The sequence below is a fragment of the Podarcis cretensis genome (assembly GCF_951804945.1).
Source record: "Podarcis cretensis genome assembly, chromosome: 2".
Lineage (NCBI taxonomy): Eukaryota > Metazoa > Chordata > Lepidosauria > Squamata > Lacertidae > Podarcis > Podarcis cretensis.
Window position 1 is genome coordinate 78,158,236 of NC_137171.1, and position 19,609 is coordinate 78,177,844.

Consider the following 19,609-nt stretch of genomic DNA (forward strand, 5'->3'; position numbering starts at 1 on the left):
CTCCCCTGCTCTGGGCATAGGAGGTGGATGAGAAGGCAGGCTAAGCTTCAATATTACTTAAGCAGTCACAGTATGGCATACTGCAGGAACTGCAGCCCATAGATGCCAAAAAGCATCTGTAACATCCTCCCAAGTAAATTCCATGCTTGCTCATTTCCCACTTCAGTTTCTCTAGTGATATTTAACAAAATTTACATACCACTTGACTGTAAATAAAATGCATAAGCAGTTAAAAAATAAAGCAAACATTAAGGGCAGAATTCAGCTAATCTGTTCCACAAGCAGAGGTCAGCACAATGAATCCTGCTACTGTAATGGGAATTTTCCCCATGTCTCCATTGGCCACATAAGATTCCCCCATTTAAATACATGTGGCGTCAAATACAAAAAGTAAATAGTGGTGTTTTCACATCTACTCAAAGAGTGAACCTAAGCTATTGGGTATAAAATGATACCATACTATACTGGGCTTGCAAGTATGTAGAGAGCCAATCATCTATTTGCCCATGATCTAAATAGAATTTTCAAATGCCCTGCTTTGTTGGATTTGTGACTGGGGCAGGCATAAGCTGATTGTTTAAGGAAGCTTTTAATGTATCACAGTATTTTAATTTATTTTTTTTGAAGCTGCCCTGAGTGGCTGGGGAAGCCCAGCCAGATGGGCGGGGTACAAATAAATAAATTATTATTATTATTATTATTATTATTATTATTATTAGGCTTCATCAGTGGCATCTAGTGAGATGTATAGTTTGTTAAGTGTGCTGGGAATTGTAGCTCTGAGGGGGGATAAAGCCTTACAGTTCTCAGGATTCTTTGGGGGTTGTGTGTGTTTGCAGTAAATATATATATTATGTGTAGGACTAAGCTGTGTGTATGAGTATATGTGTGAGGATGAGAGCAATATATTTACTTAGGGATATGAAATATTAGTTGTTTTACAGCATTGAACTAAACTAAGATTTTAAAAATGAATAGTGGATTATTGTATATTTAGGCAAATGAGAGAAGTTATCACAGTTATCGCGAGTTCAACAGCCTGATCTGAATGCACAACTTCATTGTCTCACATAACTCTTCTGATCAGGATTTATGGTTAGGACAGTTTTCTAAACAATTATTTTCAAAAATTCCAGGTAACTTTGTTTTTACATTGTTTCATGTTTCAGCCTCAGTTTAGATCCATATTTATTTTCATTTTTTTAGTTTAAGTTTATTTGGCATCTGCAAATACTTGGTTACAAAGACTCTATTTTAATTTGAATGGTGTATACAAATAATAATAATAATAAAAACTTTGATTGTTGTGCACTTTAGACCCGGGGCAGTCAGCCACCATGGCATTCTGGTACAGCTGATACTCAGCCTGCAAGAAAAGATTTATGGTATGATTAGCATAGCAGAAATTGCAGGTGGAAATAAAATAATAGCTTTCATTGTAGCAGAGTTAAATTTCTTTTATTTATTTGCTTTAATTTTGAGAGTTAATAAACATGAAACAGCCTAAAATAATTTCATTTTAAAGTGTAAAGTAGATTCATTCTCACTACAGATTGCGGACAGTAGTCTGCAAGGAAACTGGCTTGGCAATCAGATGGTTTGTGCTGAAGCATTCCAGGAGAGGAAATGTCACTGCCAATTCTCGCCACCGTATGCTTTATTTTATTACATCATGGTGAGATTGGGGGATCTGCAGCTGTTCTAGCAGATCTCACAGAATTTAAGACCTCTTCTGAAAATTATTGTCTTTTCTTATTTATACTTACATTTACTCATGTACACTCAAAACAATGAGTATCTTTTATTAAAACTTACTTTAAACCACAGCAGAAATGCCTGTCCCAATTGGGGAGGAGGACAAGCCTGCATAGAGTAAATATGTCGGTGGATGCAAACAATTATTTAGATTATGGTTAGGTCAGACCTGGGCTGGATCTAGACACATCAAAAAAGTGTTTCAGAAAAACGCATTGTAAACCTCAAAGTGCAAAATCACATTGGTGAAAGACAGAACTCCACAGCGCCGTCTGGTGTCACAATATTATAACACATATAAAACGCTTTTTCTTTAGTAATGTAGCTGAGTCACTGGCCTTGAGGGGTCACACTTTTTATTCTTTTGTTAAGAAGTTACAGTTCTAAAATTCTTTTAGAAATTATTTGTCATGATGGTTAAAACATATTATCAGAGGAAAATACATTTATTTTGAATGAATTTTATAGCCTTTATTAAGTTGCTGAAGAGTAGGAAAGGCGATTAATATGGGGGGACTGTTGCCTAGGTACTCAGTGTGTACAAAATTCCAAGATGATCACATCAAGGGTTTTGTTACGTTTTCTTGAATACAGTTTACTTCCTTGTATTGATGTAAATTACCTTGATACCTTTACGGTGCAAGGTGAATGAATGAATCAATAATAACCTTACTAATGCCCGTTATTATCCCCAGATGGAGAGCTCAGACCAATAAATAATGGCTTTCCTCAAATCCAGTGACTCCACCCATCACTATAATAGGGTTTCAACAGAGAACTTGCAGTTCAAAGCTCATGTTTTTAACAAACACAGTAGATAAGCTCTCTTTCATTCTGTTAATATTAAGGGTCACTGTTAAATAGAATTGCAATAGAAGTAACATGTTATTTTTAACATGTTATCTGGATGTGCATATCTTGGTGCAAATTTTTTAAAATATGATTTTTATTATTATTTTGTTGGCCGCTTTGCATTATGCAAGGAAAGGGAGAGGGTGAAATGTCTTTATTTATTTGAATTTGTGTGGTAAGTTAAGATTTCCAGAGTAAGACGCAGATGACAAGTTACACATATTTTGCTCTTACCTTTTTTTCGTTTGCAATGGGCTGCAGAAGCCTACAGTTGGGAGCACAAAACTGGAGTGGGGGACAGACTGCTCTTTTCTACACCCTGTCCACACGGTGGAAAGCAGCATCCGGGAAAATTTTGACTAGAAAGTCTGCCTGAGAGGAAAGGTTAGGCAGCTGACCTGGCCCTCTACAAGTGCTCCAATCAAGATCTCAGACTTCTGCTGCTTTACTAAAAAAATAAAAAAGGGAAATATCATAGGGAAAGCTGCACATGCATAGCGTGGCTTTATGTAAGATCTTTATGCTGTGGGGACATGAAGGAAAGTTTGAAATCCCAATTCTTTCTTTCTCCTTAGCCACCAGACAAGGATGGTGGTCTACCTCGCCAGGTTGGCAACAAGACAGAGTGTGGATTGCTGGGGTTTGTCTTGGACCTAAAGCAGGATTACCAGCCTGCCCGGAATCAAATGCCTGAAGAGAAGCTCTACAAAGTGTACACATTTAACTCTGTGAGAAAATCAATGAGTACTGTCATCAAAATGCCAGATGAAAGTTTCCGAATGTACAGCAAAGGAGCTTCTGAAATTGTCCTAAAGAAGTATGTACTTAATATTTGCTTTGAACACGTCACTAAATTGGGGTATGCGCGCGATCCAGTTCTCATTATCTGGTTAGTTTAAATCTTACTAACACAGATTGACAGATGCGCACACAGAGACCTTAAATGTACAGCAAGACAATGGAACATGTTTTTACATTATCAAGTGCTCTCCTGTGAGATGCCATGTATTAGGTGATTCCTAAATAAGTCCTATGGAAATGAATGGGAGCTAAGGAAGAGCACTACTGTGTATGCATAGCTGCCATTCATTTAAGTGAGAGGTAGAAGAAATTCCTGGCAAACGTGGCACATGTCCTTTTATCCTATTTACCACAAAGAGGTAAATTGTTATTTTTCTGCTTCCAGGAAAAAGTATAGATTAATTGATTGAATTGAATTACCGTATTTTTCGCTCCATAAGGCGCACCTGACCATAAGGCGCACCTACTTTTTTTGGGGGGGGGGGATTCAAGAAAAAAAATATGCGGCTCTTGGGGGCTTTTGTGGGAAGTGGGGGAAGTGAGAGAGCCTTGCTCTGTCCCTTTCCCCACCTCCCGCAAAAGCCAGGGATAGCCGCGCGAAGCCTCCCCAGGGCAGCGGGATGAAGGCTCCCTGCTGCCCTGCGGAGGCTTCATGGGCTACCCCAGAGCTGCTCAGGAGCTTGTCGGGGCTGGCGGGGGAAGCCCGGGTCCCCCCCCCAGCCCCAGGGACCACAAATTCGCTCCATAAGACGCACAGACATTTCCCCTTAGATTTTAAGAGGGAAAAGGTGTGTCTTATGGAGCGAAAAATACGGTATTTTAAGAATAACAGCAGCACATTTCAAAGTGTGTATTATTTATCATGAATGGATGAGATGGACAATAGTTCTCACTGTTACTAATTGGCTTACTATGAGTGGCTTGCTAAAAGTCTGATGCAGGGCTTGTTAAACTTAAATTCAGTTCTTCTAGGTTCAAGACCAATGATTTTTAAACACTGAACCCCCTCACATTATTCAGACTACCTTTGTTATGCATTCAAGGCTTCTTCTCTGTCTTTGTTCTAACATTTATTATTTTTTTGCCAACAAAGAGATGTTATAATTTCCACCAATAGATCTAAGTAGAATTTCATCACCCATTTGGCTTAGGAAGGTACCAATCAATTTGCTACTTATTAAAATTAATGCTATATCTCAGGCATGTTGAAATCTTTATTCTTGGTCTCTAGTAAATTGTTTCTGAACTGTAGAATTGCTGCTGGTATCCTTTCCTTCCAGGTGTTCTAAGATTCTTAATGCAGCTGGCGAGCCTCGCATCTTCAGACCTCGTGATCGGGATGAGATGGTAAAGAAAGTGATTGAACCTATGGCCTGTGATGGATTGAGAACTATCTGTGTTGCTTATCGAGACTTCCCCAGCAGCCCTGAACCAGACTGGGAGGATGAAAACGACATTCTATCTGACCTGACCTGCATTTGTGTGGTTGGCATAGAAGACCCTGTAAGACCAGAGGTATGCTAAACTTAAGCCCCGATCCTCCTAAACCATCCTCATTTGAATTAAGTTCCATGAACTAATAATACTAATTTCCAAATAGGTTTTAGGTGTAGAATGTTAAAGCACTCACATCATCATCATCATCATTATTATTATTATTATTATTATTATTATAAAGATGTACTTCCTACAGTTCAGTTTTTGAAAGCAATTCTTTGTACTGCAGTGTGACCAAAAATACACCATGTTGTATCAAAAGAGGCCCATTCATGCAACATTCCCACCTCCTATTTTTTGCTTCCGTTCATTGTACATACCCATTTTACTCCTGAGGTCTGGGGAACCCTGTGGAATGGTCAGTGTGCTGTTGAGGACTGCAGCTAATATGAGGAAGAAGGAATTGGTAGGTAGAAATAGGTCCAAGCAAGTCTGCACATAGAGATTTTTTTTTTTAAACACACACACAAACACACATATTTTAGCAGGTTTGAGAGTAGTACCAGAAGACTCATCCTTTGATGCACTGTTTATATATTGTTGCACGACGACACTCCAATCTCCAAGTGGTGCGAGATTCCAGAGGTTCCAGGTGTTACCCCAGGGTTCATGTTTCCTTTTGGAAATGAGGCACAGCAGACACTGTGGTGTCTTAATGATATTTGGTTTCTTTACACACATATACAACCTAAGCCTACAGTGGAGGGGTCCACAGCCTTAACACCCCATGAGGGTTTTGTTTCTCCCATAGCCATAGCCTTGGATTCAAGCAGAGATCCACCATGGCGCTCTCTCTCTCTGCTTGCTGCTCCTCCTCCAGGTCACATCCCTGTCCCCAAACCTCTCATCTCTCAACCCTAAACTGATAACAATACCGTGGTACTTCAAATTACATAAGCTTCAGGTACAGACTCTGCTAACCCAGAAATAGTGCTTCAGGTTAAGAACTTTGCTTCAGGATGAGAACAGAAATCGGGCTCCGGCGGCGCAGCAGCAGCAGCAGCAGGAAGCCCCATTAGCTAAAGTGGTGCTTCAGGTTAAGAACAGTTTCAGGTTAAGTACGGACCTCTGGAATGAATTAAGTACTTAACCTGAGGTACCACTGTATGTTCACTTGGGGAGCTTGTTTATTACAAGACATGAATGGGTACACTTGCTATGATGATTTTTGATATCATTACTGATAATGTATTAACAAACAGTAGGTGGTTATAAAAGGGCTACATGACTTGTTTTTCCATTCCATTATGTGTCTGATGAAATGTCTTCCACTCCAAACAGGTTTTGGCTCATTCACTAAATAGCTTGTTCACTGGATGAAATGTTGCATGGCAGTTTGAAATAAAAATATTGTTTTTTAAATTGATAACTTTTTAAAAAAAATTATGGAGCTCCTAATTTCATCCTCCCAACAGTTTAGTTGCTTCAAGATGTGATCCAAAGGGCACTTCAGCAAGCTAATTCAGTACTGTTTACCACTGTATCCTCCTGGACCATTTCTGTCAGTTGCTGTTTTGCAGTCTTTCCATTCCTACTTACAGCGTTGGGTTCAAAGAATAGCATTGGTTTTTATGTGTCCACCTTCTGGTAGCTGTGCTGTGGGATGCCACAGAGCGCTATTTTGTTCCCAATGCTGTTTAATATTGATACAAAACTGCTGGAAGCAGTTGTTAGAATATTTGCTCTCCTAATGTCAGCATGCTAACGACACCCTGCTCTATCTTGCCATTACAGTCTGAAGCAGGAGACACTGTGATTGTTCTTAATTGGTCCCTGGATGCACTACTAAGCTGCGGATTGGTAAAATGGAGACTCTGTGCATGAGTGTCCCCATGGGATTTTACCAGTTCTGGATAGGGTTTTACTGACTCTGAAGGAAGCCTTTTGAATTTTGGGGTACTGATAGTATTTTTGCATCTTTGTTACTGGAGGCCTAGGTAACCACCATAGTGAGGAGCACCTATGTGGAGAAATCACATTTTGCAGTTTGTTTATAGGGACAAAGTTTGTTTTATATGAAGGTAATAGAAGGGTTCAGGTTAAATTAAAGTGTATCCATTGGCAGCTGACCATTGGCTATTAATTATATAAGACAGAACTGGTAAAAGCTAGGTTCTTTTTATACTGGGTTAGAGGATTATAAAAGTGAATTTTGGATTGGCTTGATGGATAGAAATTCTTGATCACAGGAAAAGTGGTCTGATGAGGGGACAATGACAATTTTTTGCTGCTTAAATATCATTGGTTGAAGTGTAGGCTGACCAGAGCATCAATAGGCTACTGTATTGGGAGAGTGTGTGACTGAAGGAAACTGCTGAGAAGGAGGAGGAGGCAGAAGGAAGAAGGCTGGGGTCTGGAGCAGAAGGAAAAGGAAAAGCAGTATGGGCAAGAGACTTATTGAGGCTAGGGGAAGCCTAGTAGTATAGTCTGCCTCAAGAGAGCTGAATCACTAGCTTAAGCTGAAGATTGACAGAAAGGCTATCTAAGGGCACTGAGCAGTGAGGAAGAGTTCAATAAGGAGCTTCTGGATCTGACCAGAGAGGTAACTGCTGGAAAACCTGGCTCATAAGACAATGAGCAGTCATCTTCAGTATTTGGTGGCAGTGAAAGTTGGCCGACTGGGCAAGAGGAACTACGAGAAATTGGCATAGAAATTAAATAGGGTTAGGAATTGTGCATTAAAAATCAGTCCCTGACCCATAATGTTGGATGCTGTTATTGCTAGGTTGTTTTTTTTAATCTGTATTTTTATTACACAACTTTCGTGTTTTTATGTTTGTATTTTTGCACACTGCTTAGAGATTTTAGAAACAGACATAGGCAGACAGGTGGACAGCTTAGTTTTCTGAAAGTATACATGCAGCTTCAACGTGAAAGCCAAGATGGTGTTTAAAAACAGCCTGTGCTTTCTCTAGAAATGGGTCTATGTGTTGTGACAATAGAATACAAAAGCAGTCCTTTGGATAGTGAAATAAAATAGTTGTAATACCTTATTCATTTAAAAGAAGAAGAAGCAATGTGCTAGTTGTCACATGAAACACAGTTGTGTGGCAGCCACTTAATAAGCCTGGTCACTCCTAACAAGCAGCTCCCAATGTAGCTATGGTGATTTTCACTTTGTGGTAATCTCACAGCCTGTTTTATTTATTTTTGGACCAGTGTGGTTAAAATCATTAGAAATGTGTAGGAATTGTCTGAGTTAAAAGACTTGCAGTTACGTTTGGTAGAAAACATGCATGAATAAGACAAAAATTAACAAAAATATTTCTTATTGCTGCTGAATGTCAGTGCTGCCACCTCCTACATTCTACTACTTTATTAAGTAGCTATTAAGTAAGTCCTAGAATCTAGGACAGCAATGGGGAACTCCTAGTGCACAGATCTAGATAGGGGTCCGAATTGGCTCACAAGGCCATTTCCCTCAAACTATGTCCACCTTCCCCTCACCTGGAGCAAGTAAAGACATGGTGCAAAGGAACTATCAGAAGTTTAAAGTGCTCTCCTGATTATTCCTTGCTAAGTGGGGCTTGCTGACAGCTGCTTGAGGGTGACAGTGTGCCTTCAGTGACAACAAGCCCTTAAGAAGTTGTCACTTGGCATCATAATGACATCAGGTGATTTGTAGGTGGGTGGCACCACCTATCTGTCAAAAATGCCCCACAGCAAACATTTGTTCAACCCATAATTGCCTTGATGCTGCAGTCTGACTGGAAGGGGGCACATTTCTTTTCCTCTGTGTAGTACTGCTTTTCTTATAGAAATGGCCTCTCTGAGCTGCTTTTTACCCTAAGGGGCAAAATGATGCAGGTAGTCATTTTGTTTCAGAATGCAACTTTCTGAAGAAAACAAACCCTTTTTTGGATTTTAGTAGGGATATTTCTGGAGATTTCACACCTGGTACCACATGGCCCTGGGCATGATTTCCTTTCTTAACAGCTTAAGAGGTAACCACATTTGTTTGGATAGTGGGAAGGCGATTCTCATCTCTTTTAAATTAAACAATAAAATATTATGGTTGTTTGTTGCACATGGGCATCCAGAGCTGATATTTAGAAAGTCACGGGGGAACATTACTAAGTCAAATTAATTATGTGAGTGACTGAGACCAACTGAAAGCTGAGAAGAATTTCTGGTAGACGTTTTTTGTGTGTGGTAGAACTTTGGCTGTTTCTTTCCTAGCAGGCCTCAAGTGACAATGCCTCATTTTTTCCCTGTGGTAAAATGGCTGTATTCTTAAGACCTGCCAATGTACTTTGGTCTTCCATGCAGCATTTCCAACAGTATCTAAAAATGTGGCAAACTTAAAAGTGCAATCTTATACAGAGTTACTCAGAAGTGAGCCCCATTGATTTGTCTCCAGGTAAGTGGGTAAGTGGGACATGGGTGGTTCTGTGGGTTAAACCACAGAGCCTAGGACTTGCCGATCATAAGGTCGGTGGTTCGAATCCCCGTGATGGGGTGAGCTCCCGTTACTCGGTCCCTGCTCCTGCCAACCTAGCAGTTTGAAAGCACGTCAAAGTGCAAGTAGATAAATAGGTACCACTCCGGCGGGAAGGTAAACGGCGTTTCCGTGCGCTGCTCTGGTTCACCAGAAGTGGCTTAGTCATGCTGGCCACATGACCTGGAAGCTGTACACCAGCTCCCTCGGCCAATAAAGCGAGATGAGCGCCGCAACCCCGGAGCCGGTCACAATTGGACTTAATGGTCAGGGGTCCCTTTACCCTTAAGTGTGTACAGAAGGGTGGTGAATCTTTTTTTACCCCAAAGGTCACATTACCCTGTGGAAAGCCTTCCAGGAGCTGCATGCCAGTGGTGGGTGGTTCCAGAGGCAAAAGTGGGCAGAACAACAGATGTCATTGTTTATTTATCTGTTTTTAAAAGGCACTGCTTAAAATATTAAAAATCTCTAAGCAGTTTACAGTAAGTTTACACTATGAAACACCATTCAATAAAATTAGCTTTAAAACATGATTTAAAAAACAAGATAGAAACATAACTCTACATCACAAATAAAACTGTGCTGTGCACAAAGCAAATGTAAAAAGGTAAGCATCAGAGTGCAGGAAAACTTGGGTAATTTTTTAAAAAGAGTTATTGAAAGGTGATTACTGTCTCTGCCTCACAAATTACCTGCGGGAAGGCATCCCAAGAAGAATCCTCTGCTCACTGAATAACCAATAGGGTCTCCTTGGGAGATCTTAAAGAACAGATTGGTCTGTACTGGGAGAAGCAGTCTGCAAAGTATCTTGGCTCCAAGTTGCTTAGGGCTTCAAATATCAACAACAAAACCTTGAATTGGGCTTGGTAGGTAATAGGGAGCCAATGCAGACCTTTCAACACTGGTGTAACATGTACAGTAGGCTATATTTCAGTCACACAGAAGATGGAGGTTTCTGCATACTCTGTCATTCCACCTCCCCCCCCACCTGCCTTTCCATCTAGGCAAGCAAGAGGCACTATCATAGTTAAAGATCACATTTCAGGCAGGTAAAAGCACTCAAGGAAATCACTGAGCAGGGGGAGTTGTGACCTGAGGAGTAAGTTGTGCCCTGCCTGGAGCTCTGAAGACCAGATACAAAGGCCTGGGGGGCTGCATTCAGTCCCTGGGTCTGAGGTACCCCACCTCTGGGGCCTAGCATTGTCATCTAAAGCAATCATATACCTGGGAGTAAAATTTCTTGAACTTGGTAGGGCTTGCTTTTAAGTAGCCACGTATAGGATTGCATTCAAGAAAGCCAACAAATCTGCAGGCAAAGTGTCATAATCTGAAGAGCTTTTCAATGTGACTTTGGTGACTTCTATGTAGAAGCCACACTGGCCCCTGCCGCCCTACGGCTTAGCTTCTTTGTCTGCATGCCTGTATGTCTCTTGTGCATAGGATTGTGGCTGCTTCTCCACATGATATTAGCCTTACAAGGATTGAGAGAGGTGTGATACGCCAGGATGGCATTATGATTGCTCAAATTTATGTAAAGAGGAATTTCTTGGCTTTTCTGTGTTACTCTATAGAAGAAAACATTTTGGATCACATCCAATGCTGTGTGAGCAGCATTCTGCTGGTACAACGGGTCACCTGTTTCCCCCATGTGCCCCCAAAATTTGAGGGTGCACAGGGGTCTGGAGGGGACAGGAGTGGAAGAAGGAGCACCACTGTGTGCGTGGAGTTCTGCTGTGTCTGCAGAGCCTTTGGTTTTAAATAGCAGTAGTCATTGATTGATGGAATGTCATACATCAAAGCTATATACATATATTAAATGTTTTTAGTGCACTACTTTGCTAACAGAAATTCAGTTCTGTGGTTCTAATGATCTCTGTTGTACCTTGAAAGGGTTCTTGGTGCACCTTTAGTATTATTCAGGCTGTAACGCCTAAACAGAGCTTCATGAGGGATAATTCAGCACAGTTAATTACATTCCTCAGTCTTTTATATAAAAAAAGTCATCAATATTCTATGGAGATCTTAACATACAAAATTCTGCAGGAGGGCTAGAAGCCTCATTACTGCATACTCTGTTTACTCATTGGATTACAACTTCATAAAAGTATTTTTGGAAAATTAATCAACAGTTGTTTTATATAAGCTATTTAGGTTTCTAAACTGGGTTGTGGATGCTGATGGGTTGTGCTAGTTTAAATGATTAGAAAAAATCATAGTAAAATGAAAGTTAAAACTGGAAGCATGCAGTTTATAAGGCATCTCTCTTCATATTGTCTTGCAATTAATATGTCCCCAAAATTGGGAGGCGTTTTAGTTTTCAATCTCGTATAGTTGTAAGATTTGAAGATAAGTTTGTGTGTCGTGGAGCAACCTGTTTATTGTTTAAAATTCACCATGATTTCTTCAAAGGAAAGAAAATTATATCATTTCAGTTAGATCTTTAATTAGGAATCACTATCTGTCAATGCCAAAACAAGGCAAGTATACTTGTACATAAAGTATTATTTTACAATCTGAATTAGGAACAGTTAAAAAAAAAACACAGGAGTTTATAGCCTGGCCTGCCTTAGTTCTTGAGCATCTTCTAATTTCTCTTGTTTAAAGCAGAACCTAAGATGAGCCTGCTAGATCATGCCAATGGCCCATCTAATATCCTGTTCTCACAGTGGGAAGCCTGCAAACTGGATTGTTGATATTCTTATTCTTAATGAATTTGTCTAATCTTCTTTTAAAGTTATCCAGGTTGGTAGCCATCATTGCCTTTTCTGGGAGTGAGTCCAATAGTTTAACTATGTGCTGTGTAAATAGGTGCTTTCTTTTATGCCGAATCTTCCAGCATTTGGCTTTATTGTATGCCCATGGGAGAGGGATAAAAACTTTTCTCTGTGCATTTTTTTCCATGTGAAGTATAATTTTATAAACTTCTATCATGTTGCTATTCGTGTGTCTTTTCTCTTAAGATAAAAAGTCCTAAACACTGCAGTCTTTCCTCAAAGGGGAAGCAATCCACCCCCTTGATCATTTTTGTTTGCCTTTTTATGAACCTTTTCATACATTAACTTTTAAAGAAAATATATCATAGCAATATCCTAACCTCAGCCATATCATGTTACGTCATATGCCGTGGTTGTTAGCAACTTTGAGGGCTTAGACGTGGGTGAAAATGTTCTAATAAATAACTATAGTGTGGTGCCTCACACTACAGTAGATGTTAGTGAAAGTTCATGCTAATGTCCTATTTCTTACTTGGTTTTTCTCAAGATTGTATCACAAGCGTATCAGTCCTAACTCTGATTATGCACAGAATGCACTTCCTTTACCAGTCAGTAATTCCCATCCACACTTCTTGAATGTAGATATGTAGCAGAATGTGAACACTGATTCCATTACATCCATGCTGTGAAAGTACCACAACTTCCTTAAGCTGTTCCACTGGTACTTATTTATTTACTACATTTATGTTTATCTCTAATGCCTCTAGTACACTCTTCCTTCATGTAGCTTGGAACAGCTTACGTAGGGCTTCCAAGCAGTCTGCCATCCGCCTATTGATTATGTTGAGCTTTAGCAATATATCTGTGCTTTCAGGACATAATGCTGATTTTCAAATATAAATTCTCCTTGAGTGATCTTTGGTAGGCTTATAACTTATTCATAATGACTTTAGTATAGGCACCGGATTTTTATTTTTTTTAAGCCACTGAATAGATAGAGAGCATGCATTCCCATTGCTTTTTCTCCTTGGTGCTATTGTTAGAATAGCTGAGCTCAGATAATCTGGTAAGGCGGTGCTGAATTTGTATTTGCTGGTTTAAAATTGTGAAATGTAACATATATATCTACTGTTAGGTGCTGTTAGGGTAGTATTCCATTATGAACCTTTCAGAATTTTATTTTCAATTCATAGCTGCTTAAGAGGCTTTCAGTCCCTTTTGGGAATGTTTCATGTGGGAATATGGTCATTTGTCCATAAGAGCATGGGCAAAAGTTTATTATTGCAAGGTGATTTCATAAGCAGAAAGCATTGCTTGGAGCATGATCAACGCGTGGACAGCTCATGCTGTCCTAATGATTGGTCCACGTAACATAGCCTGATGGTCTACGTGGTCTAGTGCGATGACCCTTATCTGCTGGCTGAGAACAAGTGGGATTCCTTGTATTTTGTATCTTTCTGACTTTACACAATAAAGGCTATGCTCCAGCAGCTTCTAGAGAGAGCTGCGGCCAGACTTCTTTAACCCATCTTGGCGTGAGACTGATTATTTACGGATGGTGAGCGGGTTCTCATCATTTGGTGCCCCGTGTGACTACCTTCGGACTCCACGTTGTTTCTCATCGTCCAGCGCTCACCACACCTTTTTCATCCGCTTCGGATCCCAGTGAGCGCTCCCTGTCCTTCTGCCTTTGTGGGGCAGTCTCTTTCGGACTTCGACTGATTTCGGACTTCACGACGCTACGGTTCTCTCAGCACCCACCACGCCCGGCACGGGTTTCAGGCGCCATTCATCCTTCCTAGGATCCCTGGTGAGTGCCCCCTTGTTTCGCTCCTTTTCATCCTTCGTGTATCCCTACTCTCACTATCATGGGGCTGTCTCTTTCTGCACCACAGAAGAAGTTTTTTGATGAACTTAAGTTTCTCTTGGCCAGTAACAACCTTGTTGTCCAGGATGCCGATCTTAAGGCACTCATAGAAGCCCTGGACACCCACTTTCCCTGGTATCCCCAGGATTGCACTTGGAATTTGAAGGACTGGGAAAAAATAGGGCAATTTTTCCAGAACCATCCTCAAATTGATGTCAAAGTGTTACATGCCTGGTGTAAAGTCTACAAAGCTATGTCGAGTTTAACTCCTGCAAATATTCTCCTGGCTGCTGCATCGGCTTTTTCACCTACCCTCCCTCCTTCGTCTCTATATCTCACGTTGCCTTCTTCAGAACTACCAGTTTATGTCCCTCCAAAGCCCCCACCTCCTCTGCCCAAGGCTTCTGGCATCGCTTCCACCCCACTTCAAGAGGCCCTTCGTGCCGCTGCTCCGTTGTTGGCCTTTGATTCTACAACTCCTAATCTCTCTCCTGTGATTGCTCCTGCCGCCCCGGGGGGAGGCCCAGCCCGGCACGAACAGTTTGATTTGAGATTCATAAGGAAGCTTTGTCTTCCGTTCCTGATGATAAAAATGAGCAAGGGGGGCGGTGGGGAAGCGTTCGACAGGGCCCCACAGAGCCTTCTGGACAATTTGTCGATCGCTTGTATAACACCCTTAAGCGGCAAGTTCAAGACATGGCAGCCCAAGAAGTGATTGTTCGCCAGCTTGCATTTGATAATGCCAATGAGGACTGTAAGCAAGCGCTGCGCCCTTTGATGACAACTCCCAATATAGCCATTGCAGATATGCTGAAAGCCTGCCAGTCAGTAGGCACTGAGACGCATAAAGCTCGCCTTTTAGCCATGGCTCTGACTTCCATCGTGTCCCAAAATCCTGCCAAGGATAAAACCTGTTTTGGATGTGGCGAAGTGGGTCATTTTCATGCACAGTGCAGATCTATCGCACAGCAATGTCACCCCAGCACTAAGTGCTCCATCTTTGATACAGGCCAGGACTTGTCAGTTTTATGCAGCACATCTTAGATCTCACACTGGCCACCCTGGGTATTTGGCAGAAAGGATTTTACGCCTGCTGAACTTCACTTTGTCTTTGCCCAAGGAGACACCAGCGCCTTGAAACCGTATTTTACGCTGTCTGCCTGTGGGAATCTGCCTTCTGACCTCAACCCGCCCTGCAGCTGGAGACATCGCCATATTGACGTGCCCTGGATGGAGTCACCTTCTACAGCTGTTCCAGTGTTTCCCAGCACATTGAAAGGCCATCTTCGTCCCTACCGCGTGCTACAGTGACCACCAAATATCATGACAGTTTTGCTGCCTCTTGTTTGGGAACTGAACCTGGCTTTGAAGGATGCCCTCGCTATACTGGCATCGCTTGGATTTTAACCCCCAGATCTCTTCTTCTTCTCTCCTCCCTCAGGAGTCCTGCCCCATGGTGTGTTCCCCTGAGCATGTACAGAAAGCTGTCTTGGAACTATTGTGGACTCTTGGCAGGACAGGGGGTGAGGAGGTTTCAGTGTGTTCCAGTTGTTTCATTCTGGTGCTTTGGCATGGTTCCCGGACAGAAAGCAAGTTGCAATGTGGTTCTTTAGCAGGGCCTGAGAAGACAATGGGCTCTGTTCTCTACCTTGTTGCAATCTTTTTAGTTACAGCAAGTAGAATATGCTTGGCTAGTGCCAGTTGGCTGCTGAGAAAAATGATTTTGAAATAAATGTCAGAAATAAGAGATGTAGCGCTTAAAATTTTTTTTATGTAATCCTTGCTTCCAAAGGTGGAATTTGTGCCTTGATTCATTTTCATTGTTGTATGTATATATCTGATCAATTGACTAATATCTCTGCTACTATTGATTATATGGAACAAATGATAGCCCATAATCCTTTGAATCCACCCGAAGGTTTTGATCCATGGAATGGTTGTTTTCTTGGCTACCTAATAGAGCATAGTTAAGAAAAATATTATTGATTGTAATTGCATGTATTGTTGGTTTTCTTATGGTGTGCTGTTGTATTCAATGCCTACCTTATTTGATTTCCCAATGTATTGCATGGTGGTATCGACCAAGGCCCACCACAGGGGTTACATGAAGAATTTATGTTGCAAAATATAAACGCTTAGGTAATGATTCTGATTAAAGGTTCCCTCTTATCATATAAACAAGAAAAGAGGGGATGTGGGAATATGGTCATTTGTCCATAAGAGCATGGGCAAAAGTTTATTATTGCAAGGTGATTTCATAAGCAGAAAGCATTGCTTGGAGCATGATCAACGTGTGGACAGCTCATGCTGTCCTAATGATTGGTCCACGTAACATAGCCTGATGGTCTACGTGGTCTAGTGCGATGACCCTTATCTGCTGGCTGAGAACAAGTGGGATTCCTTGTATTTTGTATCTTTCTGACTTTACACAATAAAGGCTATGCTCCAGCAGCTTCTAGAGAGAGCTGCAGCCAGACTTCTTCAACCCATCTTGGCATGAGACTGATTATTTACGGATGGCGAGCGGGTTCTCGTCAGTTTCATTAGGTTTTTAGTTGTTTCTAATGCCTATAAAAGAGTTGCATGACCACCTAAACCAATAGCAGGAATACAGCATATTCTGCAAGCAGTAACTTATTAGGGTTGGCCATTCCATAAGCAGGGAGCAGCGGCAAAGTGTTGGGAGGACAAACCTATGTGTGCCATGTGACCTGCCAAACATCCCCTAAGCCAGCCTGCTGCCCACAAGACCTAACCTGTCATTAGTATTAAAGTATGATTGAACTGTCAGTTTGGTCAGTTTCTATACATGTAATTATATTTTGCTATATTTCATCAGGAAAACATCTTGGACAGTCATAACAGGTTGGATGGAACATTAAGTTAATAACGATTTCAAATTTGTCTCTTGTATAAGTTGTTGTAGGAAGAAATGATCTTATTTGTGTTCCCTATATCTCCATCATGCTTTTTTGGGAGTTGTTAGAAAACCAATCTCTGTTGGTCTCACAGTACTCTTGCTGCTATAATAAAAATCTGATCAGGATCAGCTTGTTTTTGATACTTCCCCCTCCGTTACATCTCACTGTTTTAGGTCCCAGAAGCCATAAGAAAGTGTCAACGAGCAGGAATTACAGTCCGTATGGTCACAGGGGACAACATCAATACAGCTCGTGCTATTGCAATAAAGTGTGGGATAATTCACCCTGGAGAAGATTTCCTCTGCATTGAGGGGAAAGAGTTTAACCGAAGGATCCGAAATGAGAAAGGAGATGTAAGTCATGTCAGGACAAAACATACAATATTCTATAAAATAGTTACAAAACCTGTCATATTTGTCTTGTGCTGCGCTGTTCCTCATGTTCTTCCTTTTTTCCAAATGGGAGAGATGGTACTCTTTTTAAGATTGTATGTCTTTAAAAAGCTATCAGATCATGGCCACTTTTCTCCTCCTCTGGTCCTTCTGTGTTGCTATGTCGTCCAAACCGGGTTTGCCTTGCTACAGACAAACCATGAGCTGAAGTTGAGGCTTGTCCTTGGTTTAGAGCTTGTGGTTTGGAGGAAATAAGCTATGAGCCCAGTTTCAGATGACATGCTAAGCCAAGTCTTAGCTCACAGAAGCACAGCAGCAACAGGTCCAGAGGAGGAGCAAAGCAGCCTACACATTTATATATTTGTGCTAATTCATGGTTTGTATTAGCCTTGAATGCCAATTGAGTTGATGTCTGTGTTCCATGCACCAGCTTTGCTGACTCTACAGTTTGTAGGGATTCAGGATGTTTCTGTCTTTGTCTTGTTCAAATGTGTTATATGCTAGGGCTGCCATGTGTCCGGAATTTCCCAGATATATCTGGGATGCATCAGTCGAAAACAGCATCGGGGTGGAATTTTCTATAATCAGTTAAAATGTCCGATTTGCTCAACAAATGTACCAAAAAATGCTTGACAACCCAGTATCCTCACTACGTCCCAAAAGTGCATTAATATTTTTAGAAGTGGTAATATAAACATGTCAGTGCTTGTTTACTGTGTGTTCAATCATTTACATTTAGTGAGAATATGAAAAGTTTCTTTCCTTTATAAAGAGCTGATGCAGCAGCTGGTTCAGGAAAGACAGATGATAGAGGTCAGAAACATATTTGCAAAGGCACCGAAAGCAACATGACTTCTTGAAAGTGACATTATACTGTTACTCAGGTGAAAATGACAATATGGAGCATAGTAATTTGATTGGGGAACAAATATTTCTTTAATAGGCTATCATAAATCAGAGAGCGCAGCATAGCAGAGGATGAGAGCAGCAGAAAACCCTAGGAAGCCCTTGTAGTTGTTTAAGTATTAGCAATGTCAGGTGGGAAACAAGTTAACCTTAAAGTGACATTTATTCTAAAGGGTACATGGTGGTGGAAAGGTTTCTGAAAGACTGACAAATGTATCATCCTTATTTCTTTCAGATTGAACAGGAACGCATTGACAAGATATGGCCAAAACTTCGTGTCCTTGCTCGTTCATCTCCCACTGATAAGCACACTTTAGTCAAAGGTGAATGCAAGTTTACCCATATACATATAGCACCACTGATGCATATATATATATATATATGCCCTTCTGTGACTACATAAATAATTTTGTAGATTCAGTTGTTTTAAACTGTTTTTAATGTTGCGTTTCAATATTAATGTTGTTTTAATTGTAACCCACCCTAAGACCTAGAGAGAAGGGTGGGTAACAAATTGTAATAGTAGTAGTAGTAGTAGTAGTAGTAATATCATATATCACTACAGTTTCCTACATATCAATACACTTTGTTTAAAACAACACAATGCAACATTAACTCTTTTGATAAGAATTTCCTTTAACCTTTTAGTCTTACCAACTAAAATGAAGGTAAAGGAGGTTAACTGCATAGCTGGTGTTCTTTTCCTCTTCGTCACGTCTCTCAGTTCCTCCCTCCCTTCCTTTGTTGTGTTTCCCACAGCTGATCTGCCTTATTGCTTATGTTGCTTTGTAAAGTGCACCATACATTGATAGTGTTCTATAAATTAATGATAATCATAGTACTGGCACTACCAGTAATAAGTCTACTGTGTGGCTTTCTCATTTCTCCGTGCAACCAGGGAGCAAGCTGTCTGCTGTAAAATGATCCTTGTGAAGATACGCAGATGAATGTTCCTAGAAGCCCAACATTCTAATGTCAGAAATCCAATTAAAGTGTTTGTGCCCACAGCATCTCTCAGGATTAGACTAGGTAGTCTTGTAGTCAGCTTAAAACAAAATGTATTCTAAAGCAACGTAAATAAATGTTCTGGGATTGCTCATTTGGATATTATAGACTGGGAGTAAAATGAATTATTCTGTAGAAAAAACACAGTCAACAAAGTTGAGGCACTGTAAACACTTGAATCATAACAGGGTTGTTTACATGTGCAGGATATGAATCTGACAGAAATAAAGCAGCCCTGAATGTCCTATATAACTACAGTTACAGCTGCAGGGAGGACACTGAACCAGGAGTATTTGGGGGGGGGGGGTTGCGTGTGTGTGTTAAATATCCACTGTAGTGGAAGAAGAACTTGCTTGGGAGGATTTTTAGCTTTTGTATTTCTGTAGTCCCTTCAAAGTTAATATGAAATTATTTGAAACATTAACTAGCTTTGACTGAATGTGTGCTTTCCTGAAGGACAA

General features: G+C 40.8%; 1 protein-coding gene across 18 annotated transcripts in view; it reads left to right on the forward strand.

The window, feature by feature from the left end:
• ATP2B2 (ATPase plasma membrane Ca2+ transporting 2) overlaps window positions 1-19,609 on the forward strand; it is a 361,888-nt gene that overhangs the window by 304,796 nt on the left and 37,483 nt on the right. For all 18 annotated transcript variants that reach the window (XM_079967266.1, XM_079967269.1, XM_079967264.1 and 15 more), the window contains 4 exons: window positions 3,183-3,424; window positions 4,689-4,923; window positions 17,019-17,198; window positions 18,379-18,466. In XM_079967266.1, coding sequence (XP_079823392.1) covers window positions 3,183-3,424; window positions 4,689-4,923; window positions 17,019-17,198; window positions 18,379-18,466 — 745 coding nt within the window. The remainder of the gene's footprint in view (window positions 1-3,182; window positions 3,425-4,688; window positions 4,924-17,018; window positions 17,199-18,378; window positions 18,467-19,609) is intronic.